This window comes from Sinocyclocheilus grahami, unplaced genomic scaffold (assembly GCF_001515645.1).
Source record: "Sinocyclocheilus grahami isolate Dianchi unplaced genomic scaffold, SAMN03320097.WGS_v1.1 scaffold139.1, whole genome shotgun sequence".
Classification (NCBI taxonomy): Eukaryota; Metazoa; Chordata; class Actinopteri; order Cypriniformes; family Cyprinidae; genus Sinocyclocheilus; species Sinocyclocheilus grahami.
The window spans coordinates 326440-345992 of NW_015505318.1; the positions used below are offsets into that span (position 1 = coordinate 326440).

Below are 19553 nucleotides of genomic sequence, written 5' to 3' on the forward strand. Positions count from 1 at the left end.
AAAAAAAAAAAAAAATTTTTTTTTTTTTTTTTTGCTCTAACCCCTGATTACTGTGTTTACTGTATAGTGATCAAATGCAGTCTTGAAGAGCATAGCCCTCTCTCAAAAACTTTCGAATGCTAGTTATATACTCTGTGTTGTGTATTATGATAGTGATAATGATGATTATTGTCATTATTTTAGGTATTTGAAAATAAATAATGTTTTAGATATTCATGCAATGGTGAATATATCCAAAACAGCAGAATGCTAAAGTGTGATCATGGGACTTCACCACTTTACATTATTTATGAAAGTGGAGTCCAGTGGAAATAAATAGCTGTATTTTACTCCAAGTTTGTTTAAAAAGCGTCTTCACATTCCGAAATCTTATCAAAACAAGAGTTAAGAAAAAATTGTAAATATTTCTTAGCTCAAATTTATCAGAGTTTATCCATCAGATTGTGTTTATCCAGCAGTTTCATTGATGACCTCTGCTGGTCAAATGCATAAAAATAATTTTCAGTGAAAGGAAAACTTTCCAAAGCAATGCAAAAATATCTAAACGCAAAAATGTAAAATTTGTTGTTTCAATCCAAAATGATTTGTTGTTGTAGGGATATATCCGTCAGTGTAGGAAGCACCCTGGCATGTTTACTGATGCACAGCTAAAGACAATCTTCAGCAACATTGAGGACATCTACAGGTTCCAGAGAAAGTTTCTGAAGGACCTAGAAAAGAAATACAACCCCGAAAACCCTCATCTCAGTGAGATTGGCTCCTGCTTCCTACAACAGGTACCTTTATTCAGACAAGAACCAGTGAAATGAATGTTTTCCTCACAATTTGCTCATATTCCTTTATATCTTTTTCTCCCTCTCAGGAGGACGGTTTCTCCATATACTCTGAATACTGTAACACACATCCAGTGGCGTGTGCTGAATTACAACGGTTGATGAAACAAGGCAGATATAAACACTTCTTCGAAGCCTGCCGTCTCTTACAGCAGATGATTGACATCTCCATTGCTGGCTTCCTACTCACACCTGTACAGAAGATTTGTAAATACCCTCTTCAGCTGGGAGAGCTTTTGAAATACACACCCAAAGACCACAGGTAGTTTATTTTTTTTACATACACTATTCAAAAGTTTGGAGTTGGTAAAATTCTTGCATAGAGAATTATGAGGTGGCTGCCTCCGTCAAATTTTGTGCTGCCTTTGGCTGGGCTGTCAACAAAACTCAGGCAGGCAGTCACGTGCAAGTGTCACTAAATAGCGTCAATTAGGGCTTTTTTAAAAGTGTGCATATTTGGAGAAATACTGATATCTTTACATATGTTTACTTTGTTTCTTTAGACAGAATCATCCACTGAATTCTGATCACAAACATCCATTACACTTCCCTGTTCAGTTATGTACACAACAAACCCAGAGAAACATTTCTACAAACAAAATATGAAGCTAATAAATTAACGATTACAATTGTATATAATTTGTATGTGATTTCCATGGTATTAGGCGAATTTTCATAATTATTCATATTTATTCATTATTTCATAATTTAATTTTTTTAAATCTCATTTATTCTTATGATGGCAAAGTTGAATTTTAAGCAGCCATTACTCCAGTCTTGAGTCACATTATCATGATTTGGGGCTTAAGAAACATTTATTATTATTATCAATGTTGAAAACAGTTGTGCTGCTTAATAGTTTTGTGGAAACATGATACTTTTCAGGATTCTTTACTGAATATAAAGTTCAGAAGAACAGCATTTATTTAATTTTTGTCACTATTGATTAATTCAATGTGTCCTTAATTCAATCTCAACAAATTAGAATATGGTGACATGCCAATCAGCTAATCAACTCAAAACACCTGCAAAGGTTTGCTGAGCCTTCAAAATGGTCTCTCAGTTTGGTTCACTAGGCTACACAATCATGGGGAAGACTGCTGATCTGACAGTTGTCCAGAAGACAATCACTGACACCCTTCACAAGGAGGGTAAGCCACAAACATTCACTGCCAAAGAAGCTGGCTGTTCACAGAGTGCTGTATCCAAGCATGTTAACAGAAAATTGTGTGGAAGAAAAAAGTGTGGAAGAAAAAGATGCACAACCAACCGAGATTTTTTTTCAAAAAGATCATAATAAAGTAATGTTTTTCTCCTCAGTGACTACGCAGGGGTGTGTGCTGCACATAAAGCAATGAAGAATGTGGCAAGTCTGATAAATGAAAGGAAAAGACGACTTGAGAGCATCGACACCATTGCTCACTGGCAGGTGGCCATCCTGCACTGGGCGGTCAGTGATATTTCCACTGTTTTCAGCATTAAACATTTTTTCAGAAAATTTCAGGAAGCAGCCACAGCCTCTCTAAAGTTTTCATATCAAGAAATTTTATTAATTCTCAGACGTGTGCATGTCTAATGCAATAAGATATTAATTGGATACCATGTTGATCTCTTTATTAGATTACTTATTTGTTAATGCGCTGGGTCATTCACAGGGCTAGATGAGGCTTTGTGTACTTCAGAACAACAATTTCAGGTTTCAAATCTTGCAAAAATGATGGGAAAAAAATTTCCTTTAGGGTGAAGATGTGTTAATGCGAAGCTCCGAGCTCATCCACTCCGGCGAGTTAACGCGGATAGTGCGGCCCGGTAAGACGCAGCAACGCAGCTACTTCCTGTTTGACCACCAGCTGGTGTTCTGTAAGAAAGACGTCCTGCGGAGAGACCTGCTACACTACCGTGATCGTATGGACACTGACCTACTCGAGCCAATCGACCTGCCTGATGGACGGCACGCTGAGCTGGGCCTCCTGAAGAACGCGTTTCTCCTACGGCATGCAGAGAACCTGAATGTGCTGTGTGTGCTGTGCTGCAAAAAGAGCCAGGACAAGCAGCGATGGCTGCAAGCATTTGCTCGAGAGCGCAGACGGGTACAGGAAGACCAAGAGATGGGTGAGTCTCACAGCTGAAGGAATATGTGTTCTCTTCTGGTATGAAATGTTCATGCCATGAATTCAAAGAATAAAGTTCATTATTTTCATTGCTTTTCAGGGATAGAGATTACTGAGGCCCAGAGGAAGCAAGCGGTTCACAACGCCAGGAAAACTAAACAAGGAAATATGAAGAGTATGTATTTTTGTTGTCTTGTTGGAACTTGAGGTCAAAGCAGAGTTAGCAGATAATTAAATTTTTTATGTATTATTTATTTCTATTATTATTATTTTTCCATTTATTTGAGTTCTTATTCTATCATTGTTAGTTTTATTTTATTTTCTAGTTTCATTTTTAGTTTTTAATTTTTAGGTTTTTATTTTAGATTTATAAGATTTATTTAAAAATGTTGTCTAGAGATATTTTCAGGTTCAATACAGATGAGATAAACCATATTTCAAAAACTACAATTTAATTTTTGGACAATTTTAGTTTAGTCGGTTTTGGACTCATGAAAATTTATTTTAGTTAAGTTTCAGTTTTTCATTAAGTTTAAATTTTATTTATTTATTTTTTTAAAGATAAAAAAAATCTCTTTGGTGGTACTTTTTATTTTTCATTGTATTTTTATTTTCATTTGTCTTCTCAGTTTAGTTTAGTTATTGTTATTTTTTCGTTTTAGGTTTGTTTTGTTTTTTTTAGTTTTTATTTTATTTTATTTTATTTTTTATATTTAGGGTTTCCAAAGTTAATGAGCTGATATAACTTAAAAATGTTCAGTGTTAATGTTTAATGTTAATTTTCGGTGTTAAATTAAGATTAGAAAGCTGTTAAGTATAATTGATTTCTAAAGGGATTTTCATCTTTATTACAGGCCGGTCATACAGCATACAGGTTTCAGGTTTTATAATGTACCATGTATCAAAATTTGTGAACATTTTTATTTTATTTCAGTTGGTTGTCACAAAAATGTTTTTTCTTTTAGTTTTTGTTCATTCAGTGACCATCGTGTCCATGGCCCCAGGCAGCTATTTTCAATCTAGACAATACGTATACATTGAAAATTAAATGATTTCCAAAAATGGTTAACTAAGATTACACTTTAATACCACGATTTTGTGTCTGTTTGCTTCCAGAAACGAATTATTCTGATCATCCTGTGCCTCCTCACCATCAGCCGCTACATCCTCTCCATCAGCGACATGTGACTGTGCCAACCAGCATCCCCCAGCAGCAAGTCTTCTCTTTAGCAGAGCCAAAGAAGAAACCATCTCACCTGTTGTACTCACTTGCACGCAGTGCCCTCTTCAGGAAATGACAAAAAGAGACACTTCAGACAACATTCAGTGCTTTTACATTACGCTGATGAGATACATAAATAATGAAATATTACCAGACTACACCTCTGTTTTTATGTCATATTCAAATGCATACACATGAATATGTATATTTATATACATATGTGTGTACAAATGACATATGTGCCTCCCTCAGTATAAAGGCTCATTATTTAGCCTCAAGTAAGTGTGGAAAGTGTTAGTTTATTTTTTTTGTCATTTCATTTTACTGACATGGTCAAAAAAGCTGCTTCCCATTAGGTTTGTCCCATCTGTCACCTCACCTAAATGGGTCTTTTATGGCAAAGAGTTGTATTCTGCTTTTTAGCTACATGTCTATATAATTTTATTGCTTTGCCCCAGGCTGGAGCCTTCTAAAGTGTGAAGACAGCAAACACTAACACCTAGCATTCTGTAAATAAACTTGAACCAAATGTACAGTGCCTGCAATTGCTCAAATACATAAAATATAGATTGTTTTATATAGTATGTAAGTTAAGGTTGTCCCTATGGTACAAAGGAGCTGAATGCATCTATAGGATAAGTGAACACAAGGCTCACTGTTTGCACACCTGCCTGGATACAGTTACACTGTTCGGTGGAAACGAAACGCCTCGTGTCGTTTTCCTTCATTCCGCTGCTCGCGTTCACGTTGAGAGTGCAGACAGGTATTTTGGGGAAAACAGTTTTAACAATGCCGGATTGGATCCGAGCATTTAAGATTGCCGGTCCAAATGAATGACTGTACGCCATGGAGACCGCGCGAAAAGAAAGCGCGCAGGGGAGCGAGGACGATGCGGCCCAAGAAGACGCCACAAGTGTGAGTAATTCATGCTGCTGGACCCCTTAAATATCACTATGATAACCATAGTTTCCAACAAAATGACACGAGTCACTTTAGTTTTTGTTGTTAATGCGAAATCATAATATAAACTAGTGTGGGATATCCTTCCAATAAAGAAGAAAAGTATAAAAACATTGTATCGTGTTTTTTGATTGCACAGTGATTTTTTAAATTCTATTTTTAGAAGAAAGCGCGCAGGGGAGCGAGGACGATGCGGCCCAAGAAGACGCCACAAGTGTGAGTAATTCATGCTGCTGGACCCCTTAAATATCACTATGATAACCATAGTTTCCGACAAAATGACACGAGTCACTTTAGTTTTTGTTGTTAATGCGAAATCATAATATAAACTAGTGTGGGATATCCTTCCAATAAAGAAGAAAAGTATAAAAACATTGTATCGTGTTTTTTGATTGCACAGTGATTTTTTAAATTCTATTTTTATTATAATAACAGTAACTGTAACTACGTTATTTTATCGTAAACTGCAGTCACCATGGTCGTTTCTGTGAGGGGTAAAACATTTTGATCTCTGCTGAATTATGAATTTAGAGACGGCTATTAAGTTAAAGGCTTGATCTTTGTTTGACATTTGTCAGATAGACTTGAAAAACTTAATTTGATTCTTAGAATACACAATTGCATAAAAGTTCATCTAACTTTATCATCTCATAATATATATTTTTAACTTCCCTCACCATACCTCCTAGGGGGCGAAAGATAGGGACCGTATGTAAAGTGGGCTCTGACTAACGCAAAAAATGTTCAATGACTCTGTCATTGAAAGTGTACACAAATAATTTACACAAAGGAAAACACCAAATTGCATGAAACGGACATATGTCTGCGTGTGTGCACATCTTAACTTTGCTCTTGTTAATTAACTGTGACGGAGCCATTACACGTTTTTCTGCCCTTATCGTTTATACTTCGTAGACGGTCCCTATGAAACTTTACATTTTTGAGTTTCGAATAAATTTTGAGGAGGCGAACATGAAATTTACTTGATGTCAAATAAAACAATTCGCGGTTGTCTGAAAAATAGTAAGTCTTAGAAAGACTTTTAACCCATGTTATCTCGTTGTAAATTAAATACAGCGAACGAGATGGGATGACATCGTGTAAATAATGTATGACTGGACAACCGCAATGGACGCAACACTCATGGTGATGGTCGCAAAACACAACCGACCAGTGCAGACTGTAGACTCTTGTCCTTTGTTTCACTCTAATTAATTAGTGTAACCTATTGCAAGGTTCTTCAAAAAATCCCCTGGTGTTACCATGCTAATAAAAAATGACAGTACCACACGTTTGTAAGTTGTTGTGAACATTACATTTGAGTATGGGATAATTTGATTGCATTTTTTTTTTTTTTTTAAATGTTGATGTTGACACCAGTGGATGACCCCATGAAATAAAAATAGAGTAGTCAACATTTGAAGTGGATCAAAAAAGTTCATCATAGTTGTCCTAAGACAATAACGCATTTTGGATTTAGGTTTCAGACAAGTTTGAGGTCATAAAGGTCATTATGATCCACTTCAAATGTTGACTAGTGTAGTTTAGACATAAAATGTTCATATTATATTCTAGAAAACCCTGGCCTAAATGCATCTATCAGGCTGGATAGATAAGGATTGCAGTAATTGGTTGTATAATTTATTGTGAGGGGAATTACTGAGGCAGTTGCCCATTAGGTCAGCATTTTTTTTTGTTTTTTAAATGTTGATGTTGACACCAGTGGATGACCCCATTAAATAAAAATGAAATAAAAATAGAGTAGTCAACATTTGAAGTGGATCAAAAAAGTTCATCATAGTTGTCCTAAGACAATAACGCATTTTGGATTTAGGTTTCAGACAAGTTTGAGGTCATAAAGGTCATTATGATCCACTTCAAATGTTGACTAGTGTAGTTTAGACATAAAATGTTCATATTATATTCTAGAAAACCCTGGCCTAAATGCATCTATCAGGCTGGATAGATAAGGATTGCAGTAATTGGTTGTATAATTTATTGTGAGGGGAATTACTGAGGCAGTTGCCCATTAGGTCATTGTGAGCTCAGAGTGCGGTGGATTTTGTAACCCAGTTGGATCTCTCTCAGAATTACTGAGTGACTTTACCATGTAACTCTAACCACTCATTGCAATAATATCTGTTTGTGATAAGGCCACAACACACTCCTTAAATCCAAAACTGAAGCCACTAATTTCCCACTTATTTTTCTTTTGAACCCTTAACATAGATGTCTTACTCAAGAAAAGTGAAAGACATTGAGTCCTGAAATGACAACAGCACTTTGGTGGCATAATGTTGGATATCTTTATGACTCTTGCGTTGGGTAATAAAACTATCAGAAAGTTATAACAGTACTCTTGCAAATCACCATAATCCAGGTCATCACACTGTTGATTCTCCATTAACAGCAGATGGCTTTTTTTGTGCAAGTGTTACATCAGATCAGAATGTGATACATACCTGTGGTTTCAGGTAGCTGATGTATCCGTGGAAGTGGCTACGGTGGACGCAACTCTTAATAAACTATGCAGAAGATACAACAGACGCAGAAGAAGAGCAAAAAAGATAAAGAAGAAAAACCCAATACTGGATCTACAGAATCTGGCCATCCTCATCACAGTGGTGGTGTTTGTCATTGTGGTGATAATGTGGTCACTTCTGTGGGTTTTTATATGTAAGCTAAACACAAACACGAATATGCTGTTCATACCCTTGTGAAAAAGATGTGTGCTTAATTGTACTGAACGTGCACTTTTTTAGTTTATATTCTAAAATAAACTACTTGATAATATCATATTTAAGAAATAAAAGTCCACTTAAGTGTTCTTAAAGAAACTTTCATGACTGTTTCTTAATACACTTTTAAAAAGTGTGCTTTGTAATGATGTCAAAATAAGGGTTTTAATTTAAAGTACATTTTCAGTCATTATGTATTAATAATCATATGTCATGTATTAAATAAGTATACTTATTTTAATGTTGACTTAATTATAATTTTAACTGTTCATTATTGTAAATAATTATAATAATATTTAGCATTACTGATAAGCATTTAAAGGGATAGTTCACCCAAAAATGAAAATTCTGTCATTAATTACTCACCCTCATGTTGTTCCAAACCCGTAAGACCTTCGTTCATCTTCGGAACACAAATTAAGATATTTTTGATGCATTCTGAGAGCTCTCTGACCCTCCCATAGACAGCAAGGATCCGTACATGATCAAGGCTCAGAAACGTAGCAAGGAGATCTGTAAAATAATCCATGTGACATCAGGGGTTCAACCGTGATTTTACAAAGCTACGAGAATAATTTTTGTGCACAAAAGAAAACAAAAACGACTTTATTCAACAATTCGTCTCCTCCGCGTCACCCTAGCGCCATTTTGAAGAGTATTTGAACTTAAACAACGTATCCGCGTGCCACAGCTGACAAAACAGCGTATGCTGTTTGCGTTCAGTGGATACTCTCCAAAATGGCGCTACAGGGTGAAAACAGGAGGAGACGAATTGTTGAATAAAGTAGTTTTTTTTTTCTTTTGCGCACAAAAAGTATTCTCGTAGCTTTGTAAAATCACGGTTGAACCCCTGATGTCACATGAATTATTTTAATGATCTCCTTGCTACGTTTCTGAGCCTGTCTATGGGAGGGTCAGAGAGCTCTCGGAATGCATCAAAAATATCATAATTTGTGTTCCGATGATGAACGAAGGTCTTACGGGTTTGAAACGACATGAGGGTGAGTAATTAATGACAGAATTTTCATTTTTGAAAAGAAATTTCCCTTTAAAGTTCATATATTTAAAATGTATTAATTTCAAATTCATCATTACCATCCATCATATTAAAATACATGACATGCAAGTTTCAGTAGAAATAACATTAAAGTATATTTTAATTTAACATTGCTTGTCAGTACATTTGTCTGATAATTTTTCAAACAAATGTAATTTGGTTTAAGGGTCCAAAAACATTACATTCAGTTAGCAGTAGCACTTAGTCTTTTAAAATATTGTTTTTCCTGTAATAAGGACTCTGTTTAAAAGTGTATTTTCACAAGGGTATTCAAAATGATGTCCACAGTTTAACTGAAATGTGCACTCTGTGTTTTGTAGTCCGGAGAGAGAGCAACAGTGGTGTGTATTTTGCTGGTATGTTCCGTGTTGCCAACGTGGAGTTTATACCAGAGTACCGGCATGCTGACTCCAGTGAGTTTGTGTCCATGGCAAACCGCATTCAGCATGTGGTGAGTGGCACAGCATAAATATGTCATAAGAATAAAAGGCCTTAAAAACCATTAAAACCCTCACCTTAATATTTTAATATTTTAATTTTAATAAGATAACCAGCGTATACCGAACATCATCAGTGTCCAGACTCTACAAACAAACCGTCATCTCTGATCTGAGGTACAGTCACTCCAGTATTACTGCTAGGAAGATTTGGAAGGTTTATAATTTCAATAAAGTATCCATTGAAAGTCTGCACCTCTTAATTTGCTATTTTGACATTTTTCATTTGGAAGTTCACATTTAAAGTTAACATGAAGTCACTATTTATTTTCAGTAATAATATTTAAATATTATTTCAGTAAATAATACTTAAGATCTCACACTGTAATCTGTGACCTCACGTCTTCAGTAATAACAATCAAGGTGGTGTACTGGTGCATTTCTGGATGATCTTCGTGGTGCCGCATCTGAAGACTCCATCGGTGTGTGAGGACTGTGTGAGTGCCATCCTCAAAGACTCTGTGCACATGAGTCTGAAGAACCGGTCTTCAGTGGGCTTCCTGCAGGGCCTTCCTGTGGACATCGACTCCATTCTTGTTAATGGTATTCTCTGCCACCTTTAACCTACTTTACATTATGTTACATTTTGTGCACATATTCCTTTTGTGAATAATTTCATCTTCAAAAAATATTTTAATTTTCAATTTCTGTTTACTTGTTTTCCCAGTTGCTTTACGCTCAGATTACTCATCAACAGCTGTGGGTGAGTCAGTCAAAACTGATAAGTACATAAACATGACAAACTAAGGTTGTGCACAATTCAGAACTGCTTTTTTTTTTATTCTAGTTTATTCCAGAACTTTACTTGAATTTACATTTAAGGTAGCAGAAAGAACGCAAAATTGCAATTTGAATTGAAAAAAATGTAACATACACTACCGTTGAAAAGTTAGGAGTCGGTAAGTATATTTTTATATATCAGTCAGTATAGTTTTTGAAAGAAACCTATTGTGCTAAAAGCAGTAATACTTTGAATATTATTACAAAATAACTTTTTGTGGATAATTTTTTATATAAACATGACAAACTAAGGTTGTGCACAATTCAGAACTACTTTTTTTTTTATTCTAGTTTATTCCAGAACTTTACTTGAATTTACATTTAAGGTAGCAGAAAGAACGCAAAATTGCAATTTGAATTGGAAAAAAATGTAACATACACTACCGTTGAAAAGTTAGGAGTCGGTAAGTATATTTTTATATATCAGTCAGTATAGTTTTTGAAAGAAGCCTATTGTGCTAAAAGCAGTAATACTTTGAATATTATTACAAAATAACTTTTTGTGGATAATTTTTTACATGATTTTTTTTCATGAATGTTCAAAAGAACAGCATTTATTTGAAATATTTTGTAACAGTGTAAATGTTCTAAACTGTAACTCAATTTAATGCATCCTTTTTTACTGAAGAGAAGTATTACTTTCTTTTGAAACAAAAAAAATCGTACTGACCACAAACCTTTGAATGGTACATGTACATATTTCTTAAATTAAATAAAATTTCATGGAACAGGTGTAAAAAAAAAAGTTTTTTAGAATGCTAATTTATCCAAGTGTTCCAAATGGAACCATGGATGTCAATATTTATTTTTTATATATTTTTAAAATAAATGTTATATAAAGTTAAATAGATGTAATACTTTAATTTAATTGATTTGAATGTTTGGGGGGGTGGGGGGGGGGGGTCCAAAAACCAGTCAGTATCAGTGCAACACATCTCCTTCGCATAGAGTTGATCAGGTTGTTGATTGTGGCCTGTGGAATGTTGGTCCACTCCTCTTCAATGGCTGTGCGAAGTTGCTGGATATTGGCTGGAACTGGAACATGTTGTCATATACGCCGATCCAGAGCATCCCAAACATGCTCAATGGGTGACATGTCTGGTGAGTATGCTGGCCATGCGGGGGTATATATATATATATAGTATTTCTAGTAAAGAAAAGCAATATTCATTTGAGGAAGTGAATTTGTTTATTAACATTGTATTTATTATGTTTTGTCTCAAAACTTGTATTGGACTAATGAAAGTCATGGAAACCGACTCCAGTTCAAGATCCTGTATGCCAGATCAATTCAAATTCACACTTAAATTGTGATTCTTAAATTCTAAATCTTACTCAACCCTGCACAAACAAAGACTTTTTGAATGTCTATTTTTATTAACAGAACCTTGTACTGTGTTATTGCAGTGCTGTGTATGATGGGTGCTGTTATCATCTCTCTGTGTGTCCAGGCTCTCAGTGTGTGGATAAGCTGTACGCAGGTGTTCCTGATGTGAGTATTCCCCTCAATGTGTTCTCCTCATGGGGAGGCTTGAGCTGCTACATCAAACTGACAAGTGCTCCAGGCTCTGTCATCCGTCTCACTGTGAAGAGCTTTCGCATTGACCCTAGTGACTGCGTCTATGATGCCCTCACCGTGTATGACTCTCTGCTTCCCATGAGAGGCATGATTCTGTACAGGTAGAGTAGAATGCTTTATTATTATATGCCTATGAATATATAACATTTAAGTTTTTTTAGGATTTTAGGGGAAATCATTCCACATTTTATGGTAGATGTTTTGCAACACATTCAAATGCTCCAGAACAGATTTTCAAGGGAAAAACTGGAAGACAAAGTAATTGACAAAAAAACTGAGATGATCAGTTTCATTTTGATGCATTCTTTTTAAAGGTTTTGTGAATCAGTGTCAGCCCCGATCTCATTGGTCTCCACCTCCAATGTCATGCTGCTCTCCTTCAGACTCACTCAAGGCAACAAGATCTTCCGAGGACTCTTCCAGGCTCTCATGGAAGAGCGTGAGTCCCTTGACTAAAGTATCTGTATGTTTGTATGTCTGATTGTGATCCTGAGGCTCTTTCATCTTTCCCATACACAGAGTGTATGAATATGATAGCATTACCCACTGGCCCAGGTGATGCTGGAGTGATAACCAGTCCATTCTACCCCAGTCTGTTGCCCCGTCAGTGCTACTGCACCTGGATGTTTCAGGTACTGCGCCCAGTCAAAAGCTTTTTTAATGTGTAGTAGCAATATTATCCACAGCATCCATGTGACAAATGGGTGTTTTTGTGACAGATGCCCAGTGGTGCTCTTGGTGTGGCTCTCAGGTTCCAGAACTACATGCTAAAACTAAAAGACTTGCAAAACTGTGAACACGGCTGGTGGAAAGTCAATGAGATTATGTAAGGGATATTTTAGAGTCAATTATCTTTAGATTTTTTTGTTAAAGTACATTTAATTTGTGTACTAATACCATATATTTTTTTAAATAGTTCACCCCCCCCCCTAAAAAAAACCTATTATCATTATTTACTCACCCATTTTACTTTTTTACTGTTCTGTGAAAGCAAAAATTTGATCTTTTAAAGAGCTCTTTTCCATACAACAATAGTTTACACTGACAAAACACCAAAAAAAAAACATAAAAATGTTCCAAACAACCCAAATGTTTTGCAACAGAAAATGGTCAAACAGATTTGGAACAACATTATGGTGAGTAAATAGTGACAGATGTTACTTTTGGTGAACGGTTCCTTTAATGTTGATAGTAAGTCATATTTATCAGGTTATAGACTGATTATAAACATTTTGAGCTGGTATAGAAATAACTGCAACTGATTTACAGATACTGTGGAAATTACATTGACCATTCAACCATCTTCCGTATTCCTGCGCAAAACCCTGAAGTGGTTTTCCGCTGCAGCTCACGAAATGCTGACCAACCCTTCAGTGCCACTTACAGCAGCTACAACACCAGCCAGCGTAAGAACAATGCTGCCGAAACAGAGGAAATGCAGAACAATTTCAATAGTAATTTTTCATCAGTAGTACATTCTCACTTACGAGCAAAGGAATAATATGTTATAAGTCACTAAAATGACTCATGGCACCAAATGTTCTTACTCTGGTCGGGTTTTTTTTTTTTTTTTCAAGCATGTCCAGAGGGTCACTTCCTGTGCTCCACAGGGCTGTGCGTGGAGAAGTTCAGGCGCTGTGATGGACTGGATGACTGTCAGGATGAAAGCGATGAGATTTTTTGTTGTATGTTAACCACAAAATCATGTAAACCCAGTAGTTCTACAATAGTCAAACTATCAAAATTTTGTCAAAATTCACAATTTTATTAGCAGTTATCTTTATTCAACAGCTAAACCTCCTAAAATCTGTGGTGGTTCATCCCCTTTGCACCCATTATACATCTGTAATGGAGAGATGGACTGTTCCAGTGGTAAAGATGAGATCAACTGTACTAAGGGTAACGTGAGAACTATTTAAAAATTCACACTTTGAGATGCGTTAATTGTTTGTACAGTGATTAATATGTTGGCTGTGCAGAGACTAGCTGTTCTGGAGTCAGTTACCAATGTGGCAATGGAGCCTGCATTCTTAAGAAAAATGCTAAATGTGACGGCTTACCCGACTGCTACGACCGCAGTGACGAGAAGGACTGTGGTGAGTTTTACTGTAGTAACATCCATAAACATTGTGTTACTCATCAAATTGGTTTGTAGACATATAAAGAGACAGAACAGATTTGTCATAGTTTAAACTCCATTCATGTCTGTTTTAGGGTATTTTAGTCTTATTCTTGAATTCCACTATTATTATTAAAATCTCGTATGAGCCAAACAATCAACAGTATGGTAAGTTAAAATCCATATTCATATAGAGTTATCAATATGGAGTCAATTTGATGTCAATGTATTGCCGTCACAGATTTAAAAATAATCCAAATTAATTATAAAACTGAAGACAAGAAAATTTTTAAAAACCACGCAAAATCATCTGAATTGCTGCAAGCAGCGTTGAAGGGGTCCTTGCACCCGGGCTCACCGCCACTCGGTGGCTTTAGGAATACAGCGAACGGTAAGCAATATGCATTTTAAGTGGTAAATATAGGAGGAATATGTCATTTATATGTGCCAAACTCCCTGCTGCCAGCTGGTGGCGCTATGACTTTAACAGAATATTGGCATGTAGATGTATTCAAGCCAGGACTTTGATCAAACATATGAAGTTTGGTGCAGATTGAACATGGTACGTTTGAGTTATGCTGGGTACACACTAAAAGATTTTAAAAATCTTATAAGATCTTCAAAATGTGAGAGACCACAAACATGAGGACAAACAAATCCTAGGTTTAACCATTTTGCTCCTATAGTGTGTGGTGTGCCGCGATGTTCCCCCCACATATCAGGATTTCTGATCGTAAATATTCAACATGTTGAATATTTACAATTTGCAATCGGGGCACCTACGACGTTCTTCCGAGCAGATTCAGTCACTCTTAACACACCTCATACCACAGGAAAATCTGATAAGATAATCTTTAGAACCACCAAGATAATCGGGACATTACCTAGAATTGTCGGAAGGGGAGAAATTGGCGCAAAATCAGCCCGATTATCTTGTGGTGTGTACACAGCTTTAGTGTAAAACATGACATATCCTGCTGCCAACAGGTGGCGCTATGATTATAACTGTATATGTATACTGTTAAGGTCTTTAGATGTCTTCAGGCCAGGACTCTTACCAAACATGTGTCTAGTGCAGATTGGACATTGCATGTTTAAGTTAGTGTAAAACAAGTAATTTCCTGTTACCAGCAGGTGGCGCTTTGATTACAACAGAATATTGGCCATTTAATTGTGTTCAGGCCAGGACTCTTATCGAACGTGTGAAGTTTGGGGCAGATCGGACATTGTATGGCTGAGTTACAACAACTTCTTTTTCCATGGCGAGACAAGGACACTCCCTTTAACAAGAACTCAAGATCTTTGCAATTTCACATTGCAAAGGCCTTTAGAGTAGACTGACCAAATGTAATGTGGATGTCATTAAATCTCTAGGAGTAGTTTGATAGAGTGTAAAACATGCCACTTCCTGTTGTCAGCAGGTGGCGCTATGACTATAACTGAATATGGGCATTGCCATGTGTTCAGGACAGGTCTTATCAAACATGTGACGTTTGGGGCAGATCAGACATTGTCTGCCTGAATTATAACAACTTCCTATTTCATGGCGAAACATCAAAATTTGTCAGGCTGCCACGGACACGCCCTTCAACAAAAACTCAAGATCTTTGCAATTTAAGGTCACAAAGGGCTTTAGATTACAGTAACCAAATTTGGTGGTGATCTGTTTAAATCTCTAAGAGCGAGGAGTTAAAATACAACGCCTGAAAAAGGAAAAAACGGCACAAAACTTGCAGAGAAAATTCAAAATAACAGACTTCCTGTTGAGTTTTGGACTACTTACAGGGAGTCTTTTTTGTAGGTATTGGTGTGTTACATGTGTCTTCCAAAGTTCGTACATGTACGTGAAACATAGCTCGAGAGGCACTTCGTTTAAATTTTATAGGTGGCGCTATTGAGCCATTTTGCCACACCCACTTTTCGAGCATGTTTAGGCCCTCAAAAATGCTATTCATTTTGGAGGAGAAGAAAAATCTGAGCAATTCCAATACCACGGTGCTCTAATGATGTTTGCTTTGCTACTATTATCTTGCTGTCACTGGCATTTTTTCTTAGACTTTTATTTTCTCCCTACTCACACTTTGGTTCTTCACTTTTGATTCCAAATATTGCAAAGAAAACCAAAGCACGAAGAAGGAGAAAATAAAAGTACAAGTAAAAAATGTCAGCAAGAGCAAAAAACCGAAATACACGTCAGATTGATGCTAAATATCAAGGCAAATTCCTCATCCTACAAAGAGACTCCAAAAGTTAATTTAGGACCAGTAACTGGCTAGCCATTCAACCCAAAATAGCCCTCATGTTCCCATGATGATATCGCTGCTATTATTATGATCTATTGACCTTTTTGCAATGGTCAACTTGAAATTGTGTTTGGTAATTGGTGTGTGTGTGTGTGTGTGTTGGAGTTGAATCAGAGTTCGATTACAGGAGTCAAGCTGAGCTTTGATCATGCTTCATTCTCTTCCTGAACGCTCTCTGATTTTAATGGCTTTGGCTCATCAGATGCACCTGTCATGACTGAGCAGTTTATGCGCATACAAACATACACTTCTGGTCAAAAGTTTGGAATAATTCTTGGCACAAATAGCCTCGTGGTTAGCACGCTGACATATAGTGCCGTTGCGATTCGTGTGTCCTGAGTTCAAGTCCCGCCTCATGAACCTTTCCCGATCACCCCCCCCCCCCCCCCCCCCCCCCCCCCCTCCCCTCCCCTCCCCCGAGCAGTTTATGCGCATACAAACATACACTTCTGGTCAAAAGTTTGGAATAATTCTTGGCACAAATAGCCTCGTGGTTAGCACGCTGACATATAGTGCCGTTGCGATTCGTGTGTCCTGAGTTCAAGTCCCGCCTCACGAACCTTTCCCGATCACCCCCCCCCTCCCCCTCTCTCTCACACTTCGCTTCCTGTCTCATATACTGTCCCATCCTAATAAAAACACTAAAAATAAATCTTTTTTATATTATTACATTTTTAAATATTATTTAAAATTATAATTTAAAATAACTTTTTAATATAAATTTGCTTAGCTATTATCATTGATACTCAGTAATTAATAATGGTTCTTATTCATGTTGAAAACAGTTGTTTTTGCTGCTTAATATTATTGTGAAAATGTTGATACTTGGACTGGTTCCTGCTTTATGAACCGAACATAAGCTTAGTATCTCATTTCAGAGCATTATTAAAGGACTAGCCTTTCTTGTTGATGAAAGTGAGCTGTCTCTCTGGATTTTTACATAACCAATTTTTGATTCCAGGGAGTTCGTTTTTTTGCTCTTGACACTTCAGTCACTATCAGTCACACATTTTTACATTGTTACATATTGTTTCATACATTTTGGATGCTTGTACACTAATGCAAAGTATATAATCTTCTTGTGTCTGATATGTTTCCATATAATTTGTAGCCTGTGGCAATCCCACCCCTTCAAAGCGTGTATCTGACAGTGCCGCCACACAGCAGCGTATTGTGGGTGGGATCAATGCGCTGGAGGGGGAGTGGCCATGGCAGGTCAGCATGCATTTTTCTGGTCAGCTGTACTGCGGAGCATCGGCCCTCTCTGATGAGTGGCTCATTTCAGCAGCGCACTGTTTCAGCAAAGAAAGGTGAGAAATGTCAGGTAGACCTACAGTATAAATTACTGAATATCAAACTTTAATACCTTTTTTGTTAGCAGCAATGAGCTGGACTTAATGCAGTTTGAGCATGTGTGATTTTTGATGCTTTCAGGTTGGCAGATCCACGTATGTGGACGGCTCATCTAGGCATGCTAAACCAGGGCAATCCCAAGCATGTGGCCGAGATCCGTCGATTTGTTGTGCATGAATACTACAATGCGAGAAATTTTGACTATGACATCGCCCTTGTGCAGTTGAAGAAGGCCTGGCCCAGCAGTCTGGAACAATATATCCAGCCTATCTGTCTGCCGGCCCCTTCACAGACATTCACTGAGGGACACCGCTGTTGGGTCACCGGCTGGGGCTACCGTTCTGAACAGGGTAAAGAGCTAAAAAACATTGACAAATGATGTAACGGTAACATTTAACGTTTTGGGGTCAGTAAGATTTTTTTATGTTTTTGAAAGAAGTCTCTCATGCTTACCAAGGCTGCATTTATCTGATCAAAAGTACAGTAATATTGTGAAATATTATTACCATTAAAAAAACGGTTTTCTATTTTAATATATTTTAAAATTAAATTTATTCCTGTGATGAAAAAGCCAAATTTTTAGTTATTACTAAGTTAAGATAAAATATTACTATTTTAGTTATTACTCCAGTCTTCAGTGTCACATGATCCTTCAGAAATCATTCTAATATGCTGATTTGTTGCTCAAGAGACTTATTGTCAATGTTGTTATAACAGTTGTCCTGCTTAATATTTTTGTGGAAACTATTATATATTTTTATATAAGTATAAAAGTATAAAAAGAGTATAAAGTTCAAAAGAACCGCATTTATTTGCATTTAGAATTTTTGTAAAATACTAAATAGCTTTACTCTCAGTTTTGATTTGTCCTTGCTGAATAAAAGTATTAATTTCTTTAAAAAAAAAAAACTTGCAGAACCCAAACTTTTAAACGGTACTCAAACTAGAAAAAGAGTCAGTTTCTCTTGTTTATATATCTCTTAGTACGTTTTTTTTTTTACAATATATGGCATATAAAAAAATTTTTTCCCTGTTTATACAGATAAGGTTCTACCCACTGTATTGCAGAAGGCAGAAGTTAGCATTATAAGCCAGAGTGAATGCAAGAGAAGCTATGGTGCTGTATCACCCCGCATGCTGTGTGCTGGTGTGCCCTCAGGAGAGCAGGATGCCTGCCGGGTGAGGGGAGATAACAACCGTTGGAATGGTTCCTGCTTTATGAACCGAACATAAGCTTAGTATCTCATTTCAGAGCATTAATAAAGGACTAGCCTTTCTCGGTGATGAAAGTGAGCTGTCTCTTTGGATTTTTACATAACCAATTTTTGATTTCAGGGAGACTCAGGTGGTCCTCTGTCCTGTCAAGCCCACTCGGGCGGCCGCTGGTTTCTGACGGGCATTGTGAGCTGGGGTTCCGGCTGTGGCAGACCCAACCTTCCCGGAGTTTACACCAGAGTGGCCAAGTTCATAGACTGGATCCAAAGACATATTCAAAACTTATGAAATACACAGCCAATAAATCCACCTTACAATGAAGTATATATTTCATACACTCAAAACAAGCCATTGTCATCTCAGCTGTTCCACAGCAAATAGGCTATGTGTTACTTAATGGTCTGTCAGTCATGTAACACCATTATAATACATTTGTCTTGAATAATACATTACTTGTAGTCTTGTAGTATTTACAAATAATTCCTGCCAAAAAAAAAAAAGTTAACATTTATACTAGCCTATATAGTATATACATATTAAACCTTTTTAAATTATATAAATTATTATATGGGTCAATATCACCATAGAGTGCCTTTCAACCCTCACAATACTCCAAAATTTTGGTTTTAATTTCCCATTAGCTTTATGTCATATCATAAATAGTAGACACTCAAGTACTATAGAATCATATTAGCTGAACTTCCACACATTTTTTTTTAGATAATTATGGGCCATTATTCGAAGCATAACCCATAAGATATGCCCACCCTGTCATGGACATATATA

General features: G+C 36.6%; 2 protein-coding genes across 4 annotated transcripts in view; both read left to right on the top strand.

Annotated features, from left to right (window-relative positions):
• spata13 (spermatogenesis associated 13) overlaps nt 1-4723 on the top strand; it is a 24619-nt gene extending 19896 nt beyond the window's left edge. For 2 of the 3 annotated variants that reach the window (XM_016280289.1, XM_016280290.1), the window contains exons 8-13: nt 597-776; nt 863-1095; nt 2154-2283; nt 2573-2945; nt 3045-3119; nt 4061-4720. In XM_016280289.1, coding sequence (XP_016135775.1) covers nt 597-776; nt 863-1095; nt 2154-2283; nt 2573-2945; nt 3045-3119; nt 4061-4242 — 1173 coding nt within the window. In that variant the 3' untranslated portion in view covers nt 4243-4720. Of the gene's footprint in view, nt 1-596; nt 777-862; nt 1096-2153; nt 2284-2572; nt 2946-3044; nt 3120-4060 lie in introns of all 3 variants that reach the window. The other variant, XM_016280288.1, reaches the window with a different exon arrangement.
• A 2799-nt stretch (nt 4724-7522) lies between these two features.
• tmprss7 (transmembrane serine protease 7) lies at nt 7523-19086 on the top strand (the record flags this gene model as incomplete). Its single annotated transcript, XM_016280376.1, has 17 exons — nt 7523-7802; nt 9242-9372; nt 9468-9535; nt 9768-9961; nt 10086-10121; nt 11650-11878; nt 12092-12216; nt 12297-12409; nt 12497-12603; nt 13047-13183; nt 13355-13462; nt 13569-13676; nt 13757-13873; nt 17311-17509; nt 17634-17902; nt 18595-18731; nt 18888-19086. Coding segments are annotated over 17 exons (2526 nt in total), but the record flags the coding sequence as incomplete, so codon positions are not given.
• Nucleotides 19087-19553: the final 467 nt, after the last annotated feature.